The following is a 21,752-nucleotide window of genomic DNA, read 5'->3' on the forward strand; positions in this document are numbered from 1 at the left end:
AAACCCTCATTACAGAATTAATCATATCCTGAAGCTTCACATACCACTAATCCTTCCACACTTCTCAAAATTTACCATAAACATCTGTAACCATGATACAATTATTTCATCACAAGCTACATCACTAAAGGCCAGATTTCTGCCACCCTTACTAAAGCTGCTACTAGTACATTATCTCAGAGTAGTCCCACAAACTTCAGTGCAACTACTTGATGAGTAAGGCACTATTTAACATGAATAAGAGTGGCAAAATACAGTCCTACAGTTAGTTACTTTTATTTTAATTAAGAGTGGTGATCTGAAGGTTATATCTTGGAGAGAGTATCTGAGTTTAAAAGGCATACATTTTGATGTGGGATAGTGGCCTGGCTCTTTAGTAAAACATTTTACAATAAAATATTTCCAATGTTTTTTCTTTTACATAGAAAATTTAAAATAGCAATTTACATGAGGAAAGCATACATGTATAAAATCACTGGGACAATTACTTAGAGGAATGCCAAGCAAAGACAGTTCATTTAAAGGTAAAACACAACATTACTCTGAACAAATGTTCATTTGCCAAGATTGTTAGAGCTGGGTGCACATGGTGAGTTTTATAAATACACACACAGACACTTAAGTAAAGCAAGGCTGATCCTCACAAGTGAGGAGCACCTGCTGTATACCTCACCAACTTCCAACAGGATGAGGAGTGGCGCTCTGTCTGAAATGAAGCCTGTTTCAGTTGGCTTTTTAATCAATTGGAAGCCTGTTTTATGCATCCGATGGTGAAGAATTCTGACCAAAAATTCTTGGAGAAAAGGTCAGCGTAAGTGATTATATATATTTTCTTGTTGGTTCAACAAAATAATGCTGTATTACTTGTTCTGTTCAAAACAGTATCCCAAACATAAATGTACACAGAAGGCAAAAAGCAAGCACAGTCAGATTGCTTGTCCCAGTGACATCTTTACACAGTGTTTGTGGCCTGTACACCATTAGACATAATAGGACAAATTCTCTCAGCTTCTCTGCTACAGCTCCATTGCTTTACATGGCGCTGCACTGATGTCACTGAGAGCACATGGCCTAATCTTCTTTTTTTTAAAAATTTTTTATTTTTTATACATGCTCCTATGCTTGGGAGCACACTACTCCACAGAAATTCAAAGGGCAATTACACCAAATTACAGAATCCTTTCTTCAGGTCTGCACTGTACCTTTACAAGGAGGCTTAGCTGGCCCACCATTTACCCTGAGGAGGAAAACCCTGCGTCTGTCAACCATGGGATCTGATGTGAGATTTTTTATTACAGCCCGTTAATACAAACCTTTATGTATCTTAACAGTTAGTCCCTTCAGCTCTGTAACTAAAGTTCTCATGAAATAAAGGTTTGTAGAGTAAGGCTTTGAATTCCCAGATGTCTGTTCTACCGACCTTTATGGAAAGAAGCTTCATGTTGGTAACATAAAAATGTTCTTTACATTATTCTCATCAATTTTTCAAATTGATCAAGAAAAATATACAGTGTCGCTTTTCTGTACATCTTTAAAATGTTCTTAAGTTAATGTACATAAAAAAGTCATTCCCATTTCCTACAATGGGAGATGTGCACAAGTACGTGCACAGCCACACATACGCACACATAAACACACCACACACACACAAAAATATTAGAGGGGAAAGACATGCCATATGTAGTCACCTGCAAGTTTGTTATTCTACAATTACAACCAGTAGATAAGGATGAAATGTTAAGAATTGCTGATAACATACAGGTGAAAAAGCCTTAATATTCAGTATGTGTTGTATACCGAAAGTTGCTAACCTCAGTAACCTCTTGGTATGATTTCATCCGGTCCAATATATATTAAATCGTGGCTAAAAACTTCTTAAGATACCGATTATTAAAAGACAGAAAATTCTACCAAGTTCTCACTAAATTTCTCTTTTCATAAAGTCTATAAGTAAACAAATCCATTTTTGGAATACATTTTTTTGATGACCTATTGAATAAGACATATCATTTATTAATGAACAAGATTAAATTAATGTCTTTTTTGGTAGTATAATCTTTTGTGTAAAGTTCCCAATATATATATTGCAAAGCTTTGACAGTGGCAATTATCACATTCACTTCTTTGCGCGCACACACACACACACATAGTATAATTCTAGTGGACAATCCATGCTTTTGCTAACGACCCTGAAAACTATGTTAGTGGTCCAAAGACCAGACTAAAAGTTGCTCTGAACCCAGGGCAAATATAAAATAATTTTAATTTTTCACCACATAACTAAGCTAATAGTTGCAACCATTATATAAGTCTCAAAAGCATACTGGAGGAAAAATATGGATTAATCTGAAGAAGGGTCAGTAACCTTCCATTATTATAGATGCACAGGGATTTTCTTTTTCTTTCAATGCATATCAGAAATCACTGCAAAGAAATTAAGATCGTTGTAACAAAAAGAGACTGAGTGGAATGTCCACAGTAACGGTAACAACCAAAAAAACCCCGCAATGCCTTATCATTATTCAAATTACAACCTACTAGAAATTGTGGTAACATACAAAGCAAAAATTAACTTAAAATTGAAGTCACTAAAAGCAGTTCGTGAAGATAACCGCTGAATGATAATTCTGCTCTATATAAATGAGAAAAGAAACAGTATTGAATGGGGTTTAGGACTAATCTGGTCACTTCGTTCATTTGGTCGTGCAAGATTTTAGCTGCTGATCTTCTCCAAAACGCTCTAGTCCACTGGTGGGGCTGGTGGTTCTTGTCCCTAGGGGGAAGGAAGGAGGAAAAGAAAGAAAAAAAAACACGTACGGGATTAGAAACAGTGCTCATGTAAGACGATTTAGCAATAAAAGAAGAACACGGAAAAGTTAAATTGTACTTTCTTTTAAGATCTTTCAATATCTCTTTCAATATTCAAAGTAAATGAGCATCAAAGAACAATATCATTTCCTGCATCAATAGGGATTTTCCCATGATCCGACATCTAGGACAAAGACCACCTTCCCTGTTTAATGCTGTAATTTTGTTTACTCACTTCTGTAAAACCTGTGATTTTCCCCTTGTACGTAAGACGGCAGGAGGCCATTCCAACCAGGGACAGCCAGTGTCCAGAGGACATGGTGACCCACACTCAGTCACCCGTGCCTGCTCCACCCCATAGCAGGCCTCACACTTGGCCTTCATGATTCTACTTTCACTTTGGTTTTACTCATTTTCATTTTTAATGGAGTTCCAAGAAAATACAGGAAAAAAAAAATGTAAGGAAAAAATGACTGTAAGATAGTCTGTATTAAAACAAAATACATTTAAGCTATTGTAGAGTCTCTCTGCAGGGCACCTGAAGATGCACTCACATTATGTGGGCTGGTTGGCTTTCCGGCTGTGTTGGATCCTCTCAGATTACTAGGTCTCAGTAAGAACAAGACAAGTGCAATCACCACCCAGGCCATCACTATCATGGCAAAGCTGATGCCATTGTCGCTGGAAGAATTTGGTCCTGGCACTACAGACAAGGAAAACTCAAGTTATAACACAGAGTGACAGCAGAGTTCTTTCCCCAAAATGAAAACAAAAATACAACATAAGTCTCAGAAAAAAACCTGAAATATTTTTCAGTTCAGTTCTGATTCGTCCTTCCTTTTGGCTTTGAGACAAATAATTCTTGGTTAGTGTTACACTGTTTTTTAATCACATTTCTTATCCCTTTGAAAAGAGAATCCACTTCCTAAGATTTACTGGAGTTGTCAGAATTATCATTAATATTTCTTAGTTCACATTAACTCTTAATGAACTGGAAATGATAAACACACACTTTGTGTTTAAGAAATCAAACTTGATGCAAAATATATTTATATGCGAAAAACCCTGGTCTGTATGTTGGTGTTTGGTTTTTGCCTCAAACAAATAAAAGAATAAGACTAAAGAGATGAAAGCTTAGACTCTGTTGTTAGGCTCCACCCAAAGACCATGCTAATTCTAGCAAGAAAGGAGCAAACTAATGGCTATAATTTTGTTGGCTACTGCAAGTTATTGAGTGTTCGAACAAGTGTCAGTGTCAATATGCCAGATCTCCATGAGTGATCATCCAGGTCATGTGGTATTTCAAGGAAAACGTATCTGTCAGGAGGGGAAAAAATGCTGAGAAGATACATGAAAAAGTGAAGCCCAGGAATACAAAATAAACGTTTTACACATAATTTCCATACAGAATGGCTGAGACGTCAAAGCATGGCAATAAAACTGAGAAAAATCACCTCAGACTGGAGATGGCTGGTTAGTCTTTTTGGATCAAGAAACTGTTGCAAATACCTGCATACTTGAAAACAACTTTTCTCCTCTGAAACATAATTTCAGATAATCAAACTGTAACTAATGTTGTCAGCTGAAGTGTAAACCAATGTATAGTTAATTACCTAAGGTACTTACATGGCTCCATTTACAATAGTATCTAAAGACCTAATATCTTCATTAATGATCTAGACGACCAATGAATACAGAACAATTAATACAAAGCTATAATGAATAACCGTCAGAAAGAGAAGAGCTATTCTACTTCATTACTCAAGTTGAAAACTTTAACATCTGGGGAAATTGCACAGAGGCACTTGTATCCATGATTTTTCATTTGGACCATCTCATTATTCGGTCAAATCTGGATTCAGTATCAGTTGGAAGTTGTTGTTCTTTAACATTTGCTAGATACCCAGTGAACTGTTGGAGTCAGTTATTTCCTTGAAGGTTAATGCTGATACCAAAGAATCATCCTCAGCTCTGTTACACTGGGTATCATTTTTAACAGATGCTCTTCTGTGAAAGTGGTTTCTTCATAACACAGCTAAGACACAGCAGAGGGGCACTGTGGGGAAGCTTACAGCTATGCCATTCACAGCACTGCTATTCTGTGAATAAGACTTCATGAGTTGGGGCTGTTGGACTGATGTCCTTTACCGACATCACATGCACTCAAAAATGTCAAAGAAGAAAAAAACATTATAGAAGTTCATGCTTCTCAAAGTACAAACATTAACTTGTATGAGCAAATGAAACTGCCATACAGCTCTTGCCTTTTAAATGTCCAAAATATAGACATTTCAAAACTCAAGAAGTTACTAATGTAGAGGAATTTTATGATTAGCAGTATATACAATTACAAGTACCAATTTTTTTTGAGATCTGAGTGAATAAAGGGCACTGTAGATGAGAAGAAGGTATAGCGCAAAGAAAATAAATGAGAATGCTACAGCCTTTAATTCATTAAATTCCAGCATACAATTTTTTCAGAAAGCATATGGAATTGTGCAGGTCAGTTTAGACCTGCAATTATGTTGAGGGAAAATATTATTGTTATCAACATGACATATCAATATTTTAAATCTTGGATGACCTTTATAAATGCAATCCAGTAAACCAGCGTATAATTCAGCACAAAAAGATCAACTGCTTTATTCTGGGGCTTCCAGACATTAATAGCCACTCTAAGACTACCTTCCGCAGCACATAAGACAGCCTTAGGTACTTGCTTTGGCACGTATGTCCAGTAGAACATTGAAAATTCAGATCACCTGTTACGCTGGATTCTCCACACAATGCAGAGAAACAGGGGCTAGTCAGGCTGCCTTCTGGAATTTTTGCTGAACCATAGTGCACTTAGGGTCCATGGTTAAACAAGAGTTGGGGTAAGTAAATGCTGCTAAGTCAGCTCATGCTACAGGTCAAGGAAGGGAGCAGACAGAACCACAGAGGGAAACCACAGGCATTCGTGTAAGACACAGTTTCTATCCAGCCTGCGTTGTAATACGGTTTGGATAGAACCAAATGTGCTGAAACATGTCCTAAACTACGTTAAGCAAGACAACAGCTGATCTAACACAGCTTGGCCCTGTACTACCTACTCAAAGCAAGCCAGATACTAAACCAGCCACAACACTGTTTACACTATTCAAGTACCGTTAAACCCACATCTCTTACAAATGACCATGTGTTTTAATAGGGACGTGAGATACTTCAGAATCTGTTACTCTAATCTCTTAACATAAGGAGATGAGGATAAGCAAAATCTCACATAGCTGGGGTGAATCACACTTTTCAAAGCTTTGCATCATAAATTGAGAACAGACAAGAAGCTGTTTCAGCTACTGGGAGCAATAACATGTAGAAGATGACAATCTTTTGCTACAAAGAGCTCCATCACTGAGATCACAAAATAATCAAGTAAGACCGGCTTAGGGATAAAGAACAGTTGAGTGAAGCTGAAACCAGGCAGGATGGAATTTATGCTGATGGGCAGAAGAAAAGATCTTATTTTTAAGGACAGCCACAGTGCTTTTAACTGATATTTTAATTGATAATTTTGCAGGTAATTCAGAAGTGGTTTTTTGATTCCTTGAAGAATAAAGCCTATCCTATAAGAGCACTTGTGGATGACATTTTTTTAGTATTTTCAGATGGCTAGAGGATTGTCCTGTTCTGACCTCACAGATTAATGTCCCTGCCACCATCTATTTTGATGGATGGATCTGGTTATTAATCTCCAGTGCCTGGGAGACACCAACTAGTACAGAATGTAGCAGTACATATTCTCCTGCTAACCCATGTCACTGAATAAAATGAAAGTTACAGTCTCTAACCTGCTTTTCCACAAAACACCAAATCCAGCCCAAGGTCTTTATTCTCAGAGTATCTGGTCCCCTGGGCTCAGCACACCTATATATCCACACACTTTTGAATTAAGCATGTGAGCAGTTCTGCCCCTCTGGTTAACTGGAATTTTTTTTATGTCATGGCTGAATTATCTCCATGCAGGAGAAAGCTTTATGAGGGGCTGGTCTGAGACTGTGGGATGAACTCCCGTGGGAGCTAATGACTATGGTGAATCCCATCTATTGTTCCACATACGAGATACAGTTCTTTGGCTTACTTTTTCCTATAGAAACAGAGTCTAGGCCACATAAACTAGTCTTCTCTCACAAAGAAATGGGAAGGGAAAAAATAATCTTCTGTGACAGGTGTTTGCCACCTCATTTAATGTTCTACTAGAAGGCAGTCCAAGCTACTAAAATGATGAGTTTGGTAAAAATAATTTCTAAAGATTAAAGGTCAACCACCTCCTGATTGTGCAACTGAAATCTCAAGAATACAATATTAAAATTAATAAATGCCCTTGTTAAATACTCCTTACATGAACTTAGTACTCCTCTTAAAGTGCAATTTTTCACTCAGAGTGAGTAAAGAAAAAGAGGAAAGATTGCATTTCTTTTACGGTAAAAGTATATTCCATGTGGTGCTTTTTGTCTGCTCTCTCATGGTGGAAATACCTCCTTTGGATCTTCAGCTTTTTAGTATTTAACATCTGCATGTGGGAAGGCAAAAGCATGCTCTCTGGCTTGTGCCGCCGCCTTTTCACGGTGTTTTTAGCCTTGCCTGTTCTATTGAAAGAAAGGTAGGAAACCATATGAAGAGAGGTATATTACAGATGAATCATCAGGGAAGACGAAGAGCCTGTGGGACCTTCAGCAGATAATCCCTGCAAGCTGACACTCTCAAAGGCAGGGATAAGGAAACTGAAGAAAGCCAAAAAGGACTTGAGCGGAGGAAGGAAAAGGGAATTACCAGAACAGGGAGGGAAGAGTTGGCAGACATTTCATGCCGTTAGGTTAGGCTGCTGTGACTCCCTCAGATGAATACAACTCAAGATGAATCACAAATATGCATTCATTTTAGAATACATAAAAATTTGGAAGTAGAGCAGACAACATTTGAGACAGTCATCTCTGACCATATTACAAGCTAGTAGAGCACTCAGAATAGTGTTGAAAATGCGGTAAATCCAGGTCACAACATCTGGGAATTGCTAGAACACTGACAAAAACCTCAGGCGGTGGCCCCTCATTTCCTTTGACATGGAAGGCTGACTGTGAAGGGCCATGAGCCATCAGAGCCACTCAGTACCAGCTGGGGATCCTCCCTGGGCTGGATGAACTGCTAATGTTGCAACTGCAACACACTTCAGAGAAATGTTCCCTGCTCCACTTGCATTAGACAGAATTCAGAAAGAATTATCACTCTTATTCCTCATTTCAAGGAAAACTGTAAGATCTTCTGATTTGCTGAGCATAAACAATCCCAACAGAATATTAAATGTGTTGCATATTAAAAACTTGCAGCCTTTTTTCTCCAAGGCACCCACTGAAATGGAGGGAACAGTCATCAGACTCTGATACATGCTTTACCATCATAGCAGATATTCTGACGGAGAATCAGCAGAGGAACAGCCACCAAGCAGAGTGCCCAAATGCTCTCTGGAGGGGTGCTCATATCCTCCTGTCTGTAGGAGTACAAATCCAAAAGCACTGGTCCTGACCCTGGCAAGAAACTCTCTGCAGGGTAGTCACCACAATATAATGGTGCCAATAAGCATAAATAAAAATTTAAAGCTAATAACACAAAAATCCAAATGAGGAAGCCTTGGTGCTACTGCTTTGATCTGGCTCCAAAAATCTTAAAAAAAGATCTGAAAACAAGGGTTGAAAAAATGAAGTGCGCTCAGGAAGAATCAACGCAGGGTGTTTCTGAGAACTTCCAGCTGGTAGCAACAGCGTAACACATGATGCTGCTGTGACACTGGCTGAACCACAGCCCTAACGTTTCCCAAAACAAAACCACATACATCTCATCAGTTATTCCACAACCTTGCAACTGAAGAATCTGTGTATGACAACATTCCCAGCTGCGCTTCCAGAAGGAAGACCAAATCCTGGGAATGAGCAAATGGCTGGGAGTGAAACAAGCTTCTTCATATCAAGGTCCTGAAATGAAGGACCAAAGTCAGCAAGTAACAGGAAATGGAGCTGTGGGACCTAAGGAAGAGGAGACCCACCTCAAACATAACCTCATCACGGTATAGATCATCAAAACAGGATGAAGCAATGGACAGAAGACTGGCCCAGAATTGTTTTAATCTGTCTCTGAAAATATGTCTAGAAGCTTATCCAGGCTCAATCTGTTTATTTTTGCCTTTGACTCCTGGGAGTCTTACAGAGCTCATGTTGGCCCAAGCACAGAATCACAGAAGCATCACAAAATAATCTGACAAACAGACAGTCAGTGTCATTGCATCAGCAGAAAAATACCTTTGCTAGAACTAAATTTAAGGCAATATAATAACATAGGAGAGGATTTACTCTGTAATTTTTGCTTTGGTTTTTGAAACAAACCACTGGTTTGGAACAATTGCTGCCAAATTGCTTGCATCTGCACAGACAGTTATTGCAAGGATGGAAAGCTATTTGCCGCAAACCATTCACATCCCCACTGTACTATAGCTTGGTAGCATGAAAGCTATCCCACAAGCTTTGTGCCCACACATAACAGAACTTACTCATTTATACAGTCTTTAGCCTGAGAGCTTCAGAAATACTGATGAGCCAAGACTCCCAAGGCTTGAGTGAGAATGACCTACCATCGCTTGGTTTTGACTGCAGACTAAAGCTCAGAATGCTGCACAGCCTGTCTGTGCCTACTTCTAATACAGAAAATATTCTGTCTCCTGTCACCTGCTTCTTTCCCTCTCCTACATGGCTGTGATTTAAAAAAAAAAAAAGAAAAAGTCTGCCCTAGGACAGGTGCATTTGGGAGAGGACAGGTGCTGGAAGTCATAGACACACAGCATAACTTGGAAAGCCCATAAAGAAAGAGTAAAGCCAGCAGCATTGTTATGGCACACATGCGCCCCACTCTTTTTTTTCAGGGGTTATCTGGGAAAGCTCATAGCTCTTCCCCTTCAGCCCAACATGCCAATGAATCTGGGACTGTTTCACACTGGGAGGGCACAGTGCAAGTCCAAGCTAGATGCCCATCTCTAAACAGGTTTTACTGGGGAGTGAAGAGGGAAGAACAGGCGAGTGAACAAAGGCATGCCCTCTCCCAGAGATCCTGGAAACCTTGACCGCACTGCTCCTAGACCTGTAGAAGACATAGGCACCAGCAGCTTTGCTTCCAGGAACACTGCTCAGGTGCTCCCTGCTCCGTCCGAGCACTGCAGTAGTCCTGATGCAGGCTAATTGAGTGAGTTCTTATGTTTAACTGGTAAAGCAATATAGGAAAACCAGATCCACTTCATTTGTATTTATAAGCATTTGGCAATGTTCCCTCTAGACCATGAAAAGTGTAAACACAGCACTGCAGGGCAAGCTTACATTAGTGTATAACCTCAGCACAGCTATGCTTCCCTGCAGATGCTAGTAACGTTTGACAGTCCTAGTAACGCTCACTGTTTGGGAGAGTTTTTTAGAGGTATTTCACAGCAAATTTCAACAAAGTGTACACATCTCTGCTTCATTAACTACACAGCCACTGAGTCAAACAGATATGCAGTCACGGTCTATGTCAACTTATTGGTCAGAGCTGGCAGGGAATCTCCTCTCCCTCACAGTGGAGTAGAGGGTTCACAGTACTGACAGTAAGTCACTCAGCCCCAGCCGTGTATGTGTATGTGCTGGGGTCTGTGCTGAATATCCAGTCTTCACTGGTTAGGCTGCTATGACTGTAAGGAGGACAAACAAAGCCCCCTCCAAATTTTCTCCATAGGAAAAACTGAAATCATCCTACTTGGAGGCTAATGGTAAGACTCAGTAATGCTTAGGGCCCAATCAGTGGTCATGCTGGTATATTGATACCTCCAGCCTACTCACCATTGCTGCTTCCAATGTACAAATGTTCATCTGCATCACAGATTCTCAGGAATTACCTCATAACAATTTTAGTACTGTAGTATTTGATTTCATGTAACATGTTTCTATAACATTAAATCAGCTGCTGCATTTTAAAGACCAGTCAGACTGTATTTTAACTACTACTGTTTATTTTACTTCCATGCACCTGATCCCAATAGTTACTCACATTCCTGAAGGCATTCTGTGTCTGTGCAGTACGACTGGGATTGTCTCAGCTGGAACAGAGAAAAAGAAAGGCATGACACTTAGCAATGAGACTCGGTCAGCTTTTACCAAAATCATGACTTAGTATAATGTCAGAGCACAAGATCAAGATAAGGAAGATTATAACCGATCCTTTACTGCATTGCACTTGGCTTATGGTGTGTGAAGAATTCCAGGTATGGAGGTAGTTTCCGAACGCTATTTACATAATACATTGAAATCACCTGACTAAAGCGCTATTGCTTCTACACAGGTTGCAGCCACTGAATGCCTTTTAAAATTCAAGTTAAAAATCTATAGTGATATAGACATTGTTAAAACAATAAATGATCAGACTGTGGTAACGATCATGCACAGAGCAGCCGAATTAAAATTTCATATTTAAACTTAGCAATTACTATTTTTTCCACCTAAGATCTTTTTTTAAAAGCAGATTTTTATGTGTTTTACTGTTTTTTCTCTTTACTGATGGGTAAAATTTAAAACGCTTTTAGCAACTGTAATGACTATTTGCATTTACAGACTAGGTAAGCTTGCTAACTGCAAGAAAAGTCAACACTGGCTAACCTGCAAATCAGTATAACTATTTTAAGGATGACAGAGTCAAAAAAGAAATATCACATTCTTTATCAGGCATAGAGAGGTTAAATGGATGGGATTTAATCTGCTGTATGATGGAAAAAGGTGCTACCCTCTGTTTAGGTAAACTACATGGATTAATAATAAAAGTTTTTAAAAGTACAGAATTGTTAAAATGCCTTGGTTAGGAGTGACATTTGCTTTTTGACAGGTTTTATGTCACGGTAGTGTCACAAATCCCAACACTTCTTGTCACAACAGGCTAACCTGTTTATTATCAGTGTAAATATACAACTGTAAAAGAGAAGAAAAGATGATGTTCCTCGTGAAAGAAATATGTGAATAATTTCTACAAACCCAATTTCCCCTTGTATTGGCATAACTGATTTGCTGTGTGTAGTCATAATTTTATGCAAAGCACATGAAGGAAACAGACAAGTAACCGAAGGAAGAAGACATTTGGAAAAGTTTAAGCTCCTTCCTTTATCATAATGATTTTCAATGAATGACATCTTTGAGAAAGAAAAAAAATGTAATTGGAGATTGATCACATTCATTCTTTCATTAATATATTAAGATCTGCTAGCAAATTTATTGAGACTACAAAGAAGTTCCTTAGGAAGTACTGGGAAGGCTGGATTTAACCTTTCAGCTATTTCTATAGTTAAAAACAACAGCAGGAAAAATTCAAACAAAAGACTTCTACTTACCTTATTTAAAAAAAAAATAAATCTACCAAACTATGCATATTTCCTGCCCTTCTTATATAAAAGCAAAAGCTCATTTTATTTTCAAACTTCGGAAGTCATTCTTTCTGCATGACACGCAAATTTTGCATTGCAAAAATAAAAAGAGCACATTTCAAATGGTTCCCAGTTCAAATTTGAAATAGCTCTTCCTTTCTTCTTTTTTCTTTTTCCAACGACACAGCTTTTAGCCCCAGTTCACACTAACACAACAGTGTTTAGATCCTGCTCCTCTGACACTATATATAAGTACAGTTTTAACATGCCATCTTGTGGATCAACAGCATCTACCCATCAAGCACACCTGAAACCTGATTGTGTCTTGCTGCTACTCCTACCAACAGATGCCATGTTCTGATAGGAGTCTGCACAGTTTTTAGTAATGAGAGCCACCACTTTTCACAGTCCCCAGCTGTGAACAAAACGTGAACAGTCACAGTAAAGGGACACCGCAATCGGCCTCTGGAAACTTCTGTGAAGTGACTATATTAAGTAAAGTCTCTATTTTTTCAAAGCTACTATGGGCACACAAACATGTGGTGAAAACAGGGTGTGAACTTTTATTGCCTATTAGCTGCTCCACAAAATCACTGAAGTCCAAGTGAAATAGTAAGCCCAGTGAAACAGCTTCATCTAGCTAAACTGAGAACTTGTTTTGCCCATACAGTGATCTCAGCCACTGGGATCATTTCAGTCTTCCCATGAAAGAAGTTAAGCTACTTTGCATTTACTGCTCATCACAGATAGCTACTGTGGAGAAGGAAATTCAGACTTCTGCCTGCCTTCAGACTAACTTGTTCTTGTGTCAATTCCCTTGCTTCCTCTTCAGATGAGTTTTCAGAATTTGCTACCCCGGAGTTCAACAGTCACACGAACTGTGGGACTGGTCCTGCAATCTCCACTCAGACCATTTATTTTTTTTTTATTAAAGTCAATAGCATCTTCCCTGAAAAAAGATTAAGAGTTCCTATCCAGTATAAACACTTTTTCTTTTTAAGAGTTAAGTGTATTATTTAAGAGTTAAAAAAAATAAGGACAAAGCATACAAATACCAGGAAGATACCAATGATCAGACAGCTCACCAGTTTGTCATTTTTCAGAAGAAAGAATGGCATAATCCCTATCCAAAAGCACTTTCCAACTCCAGAAATGGTGTAATAAAGAGGTAACAAAACAAGAACAACAGGACTAGTGGCAGGAACACAGTGCAATAATCAATGAAGTCTAGTGTGAATGGCAGATGAGATGAAAATAAATTATTTATGTAAGGATAATTAAAATAATGGCCTTTTAGAGTAACTTTTGAGACAGCTCATAGAAGAAGTAAGTCCTCAGAAAAGACATGAATGAAAAATCAGCAAGTTCATGAGCCAGGTCAGGAAAAGACCTCCATACAAAAAATTGTGATGGAAGAAAGCCCAGAGAAAGGTGAAAGAAACAGATAAATTAGGTACAAAGATAAGAGAGCAGAAATGGATAATGGTGGCAATGAAAAGAATAGGATAGGTGAGTAGGAAAGCAAGGACAAATACCTAACTTGGTATAGTCATTTATCCCATGAATAAAAGTAAATTTAAAATGGAATCATAAAGACTGTTGATAGAAAATTTTATGTGCTAACAAGGGCAAAATATCATCCCTTGTGAAAATACTTTTTTGCAATTTAGACCAGTTGTAAGCTCTGCTTTTTCTCTCCAACGATGCCAGAAGATGACAACACTGTGGCATACTTCCGATTGTGTTCTCACACTTCTGGGTAATGAAATCACTGTTTAAGCTTTGTTGGCAGCCACGTCTGTTCTGTCCAAAGAATATAAATGATTTAGTAAACAACATGATAAATAAATTGCTGTGGCAGGATAGGCCAGTCCTGAATACAAGCCAGGTTGCAAACTGTATTGTAGCAGCTTGCCAACGTGACACCCATATACAAGAAGGGCCGGAAGGAGGATCTGGGGAACTACAGGCCTGTCAGCCTGACCTCGGTGCCGGGGAAGGTTATGGAGAGGTTCATCTTGAGGGCGCTCCCAGGGCACGTGCAGGACAACCAAGGGATCAGGCCCAGCCAGCACGGGTTCATGAAGGGCAGGTCCTGCTTTGACCAACCTGATCTCCTTCTATGACCAGGTGACCCGCCTAGTGCATGAGGGAAAGGCTGTTGATGTTGTCTACCTGGACTTCAGCAAAGCCTTCAACACTGTTCCCCACAGTATTCTCCTAGAGAAGCTGGTGACTCGTGGCTTGGATGGGTGCACTCCACACTGGGTAAAAAACTGGCTGGATGGCCGAGCCCAGGGAGTTGTGGTGAATGGAGTTAAATCCAGTTGGTGGCCGGTCACAAGCGGAGTCCCCCAGGGCTCACTTTTGGGGCCGGTCTTGTTTAATATATTTATCGATGATCTGGATGAGGGGATTGAGTGCTCCCTCAGCAAGTCTGCAGATGACACCAAGTTGGGAGGGAGTGTTGGTCTGCTCGAGGGTCGGAAGGCTCTGCAGAGGGATCTGGACAGGCTGCATTGATGGGCCGAGGCCAATTGTATGAGGTTCAACAAGGCCAAGTGCCGGGTCCTGCACTTGGGTCACAACAACCCCATGCAACGCTACAGGATTGGGGACGAGTGGCTGGAAAGCTGTCCTACAGAAAAAGACCTGGAGGTGTTGATTGACAGCCGGCTGAGTATGAGCCAGCAGTGTGCCCAGGTGGCCAAGAAGGCCAACGGCATCCTGGCCTGTATCAGAAATGGTGTGGCCAGCAGGAGTAGGGAGGTGATTGTGCCCCTGTACTGGGCGCTGGTGAGGCCGCACCTCGGATACTGTGTTCAGTTTTGGGCCCCTCACTACAAGAAGGACATTGAGGTGCTGGAGTGTGTCCAGAGAAGGGCAACGAATCTGGTGAGGGGTCTGGAACACAAGTCTGATGAGGAGCGGCTGAGGGAACTGGGGTTGTTCACTCTGGAGAAGAGGAGGCTGAGGGGAGACCTTATTGCTCTCTACAACTACCTGAAAGGAGGTTGCAGAGAGGTGGGTGTTGGTCTCTTCTCCCAAGTGACTAGCGACAGGACAAGAGAAAATGGCCTCAAGCTGCGCCAGGGGAGGTTCAGGCTGGATATTAGGAAAAATTTCTTTACTGAGAGGGTGGTGAAACACTGCAACAGGCTGCCCAGGGAGGTGGTGGAGTCACCATTCCTGGAGGTGTTCAAGGAACGTGTGGACGTGGCACTGCGGGACATGGTTTAATGGGCATGGTGGTGTTGGTTGATGGTTGGACCTGATGATCTTACAGGTCTTTTCCAACCTTAGTGATTCTGTGATTCTGTGACTATCTGTAGAGCTCAGATTTAAAGATGCAAAAAATGACATCTACATGCATTATTCTGCTACAAGCTGGCCGAGAAAAATAAGAGAAAAATAAAGGGAAAAGAAGGGCATCCTGATGCAATTAAATTGTCTCTTAAACTACATTAGCTTCTCTTAGAGGACCAAACAAGGAAAAAGTGAACACTGCCTTCCCCACTCCTACATTTTCTATGAGCATATGCAGAATTAAAGTAAAATAAACGATTGTTCATACAAGGACAGAGTAACAGTCTGTGATAAAAATATGGAGTTTGGTCCTGTGAGGTGACAAGTAAGTTTCTCTCTCATGGCAAATGAGATAGAAGGATGGTTGGTCCCTTTCAGAATAATATTCCTAGATTACAAACCAACTCTTAAGACTCAGAACCATCAGCCAGTTATGACAGGGGGAGAACATTAACTTTCATACGGAAAGACATGAAATTTTATGGAGGAAGATGCAGCAGATAAAGAAGTCAAAGGGACCACTGTACAAATAGCCCTGATTCAAGCAAGAACTCATTCTTCCCTTTACTTTCTCATTTCTCCTGGGATTGCTGTTTCACCTTGGCATCATATAGATCCCCCTTTTCCACGCTTCCGTCACTTTCCTACAACTGCATGACTTTCATTGGTACTTCATTTTATAACTTTGCTGGCCTTGAGGACCTGGGATATCACTGGCATGCTACTTTTAGTGAACGCAAAGCAGAATGAATGAGCAGAACAGGGACAGCCAGGGAAAAGAAGATGAAGCAGTGTGATAGTCAGGATCATTACAAGGAGCTCACAGCACTTCCGACTGCATGAAATACTAGACAGCAAATGGATGAGATGATAGAAAATATTACTACAGAGGTGTACTGGGCTTGTGTGGCAAGGTTTTGGTAGCCAGGGGGTTCCAGGGGTGGCTTCTGTGAGATGCTAGAAGCTTCCCCTATGGCCAATAGAGCCAATGCCAGCCGGCTCCAAGATGGACCCACCGCTGGCCAAGGCCAAGCCAACCAGTGATGGTGGTAGCGCCTCCAGGATAACGTATTTAAGAAGGGGGAAAAAAATGGCACAACAGCAGGCGGAGAAGAAAGGAGTGAGAATATGTGAAAGAAACAGCTCTGCAGACACCAAGGTCAGTGAAGAAGGAGGGGAGGAGGTGCTCCAGGCGCCGGAGCAGAGATTCCCCTGCAGCCCCTGGTGAAGACCATGGTGAGGCAGGCTGTCCCCCGGCAGCCCACGGAGGTCCACAGTGGAGCAGATATCCACCTGCAGCCCGTGGAGGACCCCGCGCCAGAGCAGGTGGATGCCCAAAGGAGGCTGTCACCCCGTGGGAAGCCCACACTGAAGGAAGCTCCTGGCAGGACCTGTGGAGAGAGGAGCCCACTCTGGAGCAGGTTTGCTGGCAGGACTTGTGACCCCGTGGGGGACCCACACTGGAGCAGTCTGTTCGTGAAGGACTGCAGCCCGTGGAAGGGACCCACGCTGGAGCAGTTCGTGAAGAACTGTCTCCTGTGGGAGGGACCCCACACTGGAGCAGGGGAAGAGTGTGTGGAGGAAGGAGCAGCAGAAACAAGGTGTGATGAACTGACCGCAACCCCCATTCCTTGTCCCCCTGTGCCACTTGGGGGGAAGAGGTAGAGAAAATCAGGAGTGAAGTTGAGCCCGGGAAGAAGGGAGGGGTGGGGGGAAGGTGATTTTAAGATTTGGTTTTATTTCTCATTATCCTACTCTGATTTTGATCGGCAATAACTTAAACTAATTTCCCCAAGTCGAGTCTGTTTTGCCCGAGACAGTAGTGGTGGGTGATCTCCCTGTCCTTATCTCGACCCACGAGACTTTTGTTACACTTTCTCTTCCCTGTCCAGCCAAGGAAGGGGAGTGATAGAGTGGCTTTGGTGGGCACCTGGTGTCCAGCCAGGGTCAACTCACCACAAGAAGCATCTGAAAACATTCATGAACAACATATACAGATCTCCCAAGAGGGCATTAGCAAACTTATATCTAAAATATAAAACCAGAATACATGTGACTATCTTCTGCAAAATTATGCATATTAGCAAATGAAAAAGGTACTCCCACGTAGACAGCCTTGAGGAAAAGGCTTAGAACTAGGAGTTCCAGCAGATAAGTACAGTTTGCTCTAAGTGTTGATTACATGCACATGTGGCCTGAGGGAAAAAGTACAATTTTCTCCTTTTTCCTCAAATGAGATGGCTACAACACAGCTCTGATCATCAAACACAGTTCAGCCATTCATAATACAGGTTATAGCTATTAATTACTTCTGGAATATCAAGCTGACAGAATTTTCAATGCATAATTTTCCACACTGCTTGCAATACTGCCACACTATGCATGTTTTGAGGCGGTCATGAGGCGCAACTGAGATTTTTTTATTTTTTTAATATATATACTGGTTAAGAAGCAGCAGCTTCCAGCATACTACAAAGCTCAGGAATAGGAAATGCAAAGAATGACAGGCACCTTCAATTTTCAGTTAAGTCCTGATACCCAATCCTTTATAGGAAAAAATGGTCTCCATGGGACATAGACCTGAGTGGACACCATTTTTCATGGCTTCTTTTCTTTTTTTTTTTAAACATCCACTTCCCTGTCTAGAAAACAGTCTCCATTTAAACTGCTTGATCTAGAACTAGTTACTAGCTTAAAGACCATCAGCAGTGCATGAATTCTACGATACAGTTTTGGGGCCTTAACCTGTGCAACACCAGCACCTTGAGCACCCAGTGAAGGTGGGGATATGGAACTCAGTTGAGCAAGAGCACTCAGGAACAGGCTTGCACCCTGCCACTCCAACCTTGTGTTTTATTCTTTTGGCCCGGTGCCTTCAGAGGTGCAGCAAGTCTTTCCCCCTGCATCTCAGAAGGATGATAGATTCTTTGTCCTAATGAGCAACCTAAGGTTCAGCTGTTGGGAAAGGTCCTTTTTGAACCACCTTGAATGCCAAGAAATTGGGAATTGAAGGCACAGGTCTGGAAAAAAAGGGGCAAGTGAGAGCAAAATGCAATTTCCTGCTTTTGGGATGGCTGGCTAAGAAGGGCTATAGACTAGAAGCAGTAGCAACTGCTATGAAAAAAAAAATAATTAGAAGGCAAATTCCATGGAACGTGTGTAAGAAGTCTCCAGGGCAACCTCCATATTTAGAAGGTCACTTTAAATTATCACAAGTGTATTCAGTATAGGTCTGCTGTGCTTTCAGTAGAAGGCCACATCAGTAGAGTAACTCACTTTTGCTGGTTGCCTGAGGGACTATTTAAGTCAGGCTTAGCTGTGCTGACATCTTGAGAGCTTGTCAACCATTTGCAGCACACAACGCAGATCTATTTTAGCCATCTGTGTTTATTCTGTGCTGTTTGCACAAGGTCTCCCTCAGCCAAGATTCATGGCTATGCTGGCTTCAGACTATGCCAGTTTATAAAAGTAAGACTCTAAAATGATCTGGCCAAGAGAATTATGTGGAAACTTGGTTGACAAAACGGTGTTTGAACCCATTGTGTTGAAATAGTTTGAGAACTCGCAACTTCTGCTATAAAAATCTAGTGACACCTCAAAATACAAGAGAGATTAAAATAAAGAATGATTTGCTTTGTATCCCCGAGAGCTTTTGACACATTCAAGCCTTCTGGTATAGCAACATAACTAGACATGGGCCATTACTTTGCAATTAGCTACAGAAGAACAAAACACAAGGTTGTAATTCCCACAGAGGTCTGTAAGGCCATCAAATCTCTACAGTAGAACTGCTGGCAGTTAAATGGGTCATTCTGTATTATAGAAATAGAAATGTTTTGGGTTAAAGAATGTATTGCTCATTTTCACAGAAACTAGTATGAGAGAATTCTGAAGTCACACTTTCTGTAAAGCAAATAATACTGTTTCAAAAGGGGAAAAAAAAAAAAAAGGACATTTACATCATACAAAGTTATGTGTGTTACTGGCTTGCTTTGACATTTCTGGCCACTCTAAGTAGTCATACACAGGTCATACACAGGTCTCAGGCTGTGTTTTCAGACTTTAACTGAGCATTGGGCTAAGATACTCCATGGATCAGCCACGCTTACTCAGAGAGCATCAAAGTCTGGAGGAGTAACATAGTGCAATCAGATTTTTATTTACAAAAATAAGTGAAAAAAAGGAAAATATAAAGGTTTAAACATAACATCATTCTTATCCAGAGATTTGCTATCTTCTGCCGTAACTAAGACAGGAAACATTCCCTCTGGTTTCCACAGAACGTCCTCCACCGTGAGTCTTTCAAACAACTGGCCCCTTGTCTGACAGAGTCCCCCCCATTAAAGTACTTGATGTTGTTTGCTGTACTTCGTTCTTGAACTTTGGCTCTTCTTGTCAAAATAAGTTTTGCAGATGGAGGAGACTGAACAGGAGATAAAGTCATACAAGCCAACAGACTTCTCATTGTCTTTTGACAGCTCTTGTGTGTCTGCAGAAGATGAAAAGTCTTGTGATATTTTTCTTCTATGCTTACTTCCTCTTATGGAAGTTCCCAATTATGTGCTATATCCATAGCGTAAATAGTGAACCCAACATACAATAGTCAAATTGTTACCCAACACCAACAAATCATAACAGATGTTGCCATGGGTATTCAATACTAGAAATTATATTTATGAAGTCACAGGCAACGACTTCAGATTTCTATTGTTTCCTAGAAATATTTGGAAATCATAATATTTGCTTATTATTTACAGTGGCCATACTACAGAAGTTTACCATGTGCAAAATTTTCATATTTTGACACCAAGGAGAACCCTGAAAAATCCACTTCAGGAAAATGATAGCACATTCAGCATAAGAGAATTCAATGCCATTTAAGTATGTATATATAAGAACTGTAGGTATGAACAGTATCTCCCAGTTAACCTAATAAGCAGCAAAAAAATATTTTTAAAATATCATGCGCATTAGAGATGTATAGTCCACTGTCTATAAAATCTTCATGGTGTAATAAGAAGAAAAAAGCTCAACAAAATAAACCCCTGCTTAGTCAAGCAAAATGAAGGACAGAAAAATAATCAAGCCATGTAGCTTAGGAAGAGTTAGGCTTTTTAAAAACAGCCAGCTTTCTTGCTTGTAATTTTCTGTGGTGGTGTTAAAAGCAGAGAGGAAGAAGAGTTTAAATGACAAAAGCTTTTTTTTTTTTCATTGTATAAGCATTAATTGTAATGACAAGATGAACTGAAGTCTGCATTTCAAGTAAAGGTTTAAACTATATGCTTTATATAAAAAATATAATGCATTCATCCACAAATTGTACTTTGAATACCAAATACATTTTCTAAGAATTTCAAAGTAAAAATACCAATTAAATCAGAAATTAAAAGTAACACTTTGGGAATTAAAATGAGAACTTCAGGTTGTAGAGTCAGACTTTTTGACCTCCTTCTGACCCTGGCGTAGCAGCATCATTCAAATTTTCCATACAGTTAACTCTAACAGAAATCCTATGTATTTGAATATTTTAACTCTACATGTAGTAGTCATAACTGAATACATCATGCCTTCTTCATTAGCAGAAGCCTTAATTCTTATCAGTGTTGTTTCATACAGGTATAAGCAAATCAGTCTGTAAAAATTAGCTTAACACAATGCAAGTTATTAAAGTCTACATCAATTGTGGGTTTTTTGCACAATGTCATTCCTGGAATGAAGAATCCTAAAAGTACATTTCTACACTTAGGCATCTGTTACAATTGTATTGTTATTCTGTTAAATTTGATCTTTGAACTTCTGGATTTACAATGCTCAGTCTGGAGATAATTACAACCACCTTGTCATATAATTTGCTCCAAAATCCTGACAAGTACTCCCAGCTATAATACCATTCAAATGTGCTCTGGTATGTTTTATATCTATCTAGGTTAAAAAGAATCAAAAATTAAGTAGGTATAGGGAACCATTCTAGGTATACAGCACGTTTGGATATTTTTTTCCCCCACAGGCTGAACAACTACAGATTGCCTAGCTTTCTTGTATCACAATGGTTTTGGAGTGAAGGTTCTGAGGATCCAGCTTTTAAAGGTAGTGGGCACCCAGACTCCATTGAGACTTGTGGGGTTCAGCAACTTTAAGAACCCATGTCCAAGGGTTCCTTTTAAAACAAACAGTAAAATTC

At 40.2% G+C, this 21,752-nt stretch overlaps 1 protein-coding gene across 1 annotated transcript in view; it reads right to left on the reverse strand.

Moving 5' to 3' along the window:
- Nucleotides 1-1,081: 1,081 nt before the first annotated feature.
- Nucleotides 1,082-21,752, reverse strand: part of SMIM14 (small integral membrane protein 14) — a 39,924-nt gene continuing 19,253 nt past the window's right edge. Inside the window, exons 3-5 of the mRNA XM_059817747.1 lie at nt 10,906-10,954; nt 3,363-3,511; nt 1,082-2,773 (exon numbers count right to left, since the gene is read on the reverse strand). Of these exons, the coding sequence (XP_059673730.1) occupies nt 2,741-2,773; nt 3,363-3,511; nt 10,906-10,954 (231 nt within the window). The 3' untranslated portion in view covers nt 1,082-2,740. The remainder of the gene's footprint in view (nt 2,774-3,362; nt 3,512-10,905; nt 10,955-21,752) is intronic.

Source organism: Gavia stellata, chromosome 5, assembly GCF_030936135.1.
Source record: "Gavia stellata isolate bGavSte3 chromosome 5, bGavSte3.hap2, whole genome shotgun sequence".
In the NCBI taxonomy this organism is placed as follows: domain Eukaryota; kingdom Metazoa; phylum Chordata; class Aves; order Gaviiformes; family Gaviidae; genus Gavia; species Gavia stellata.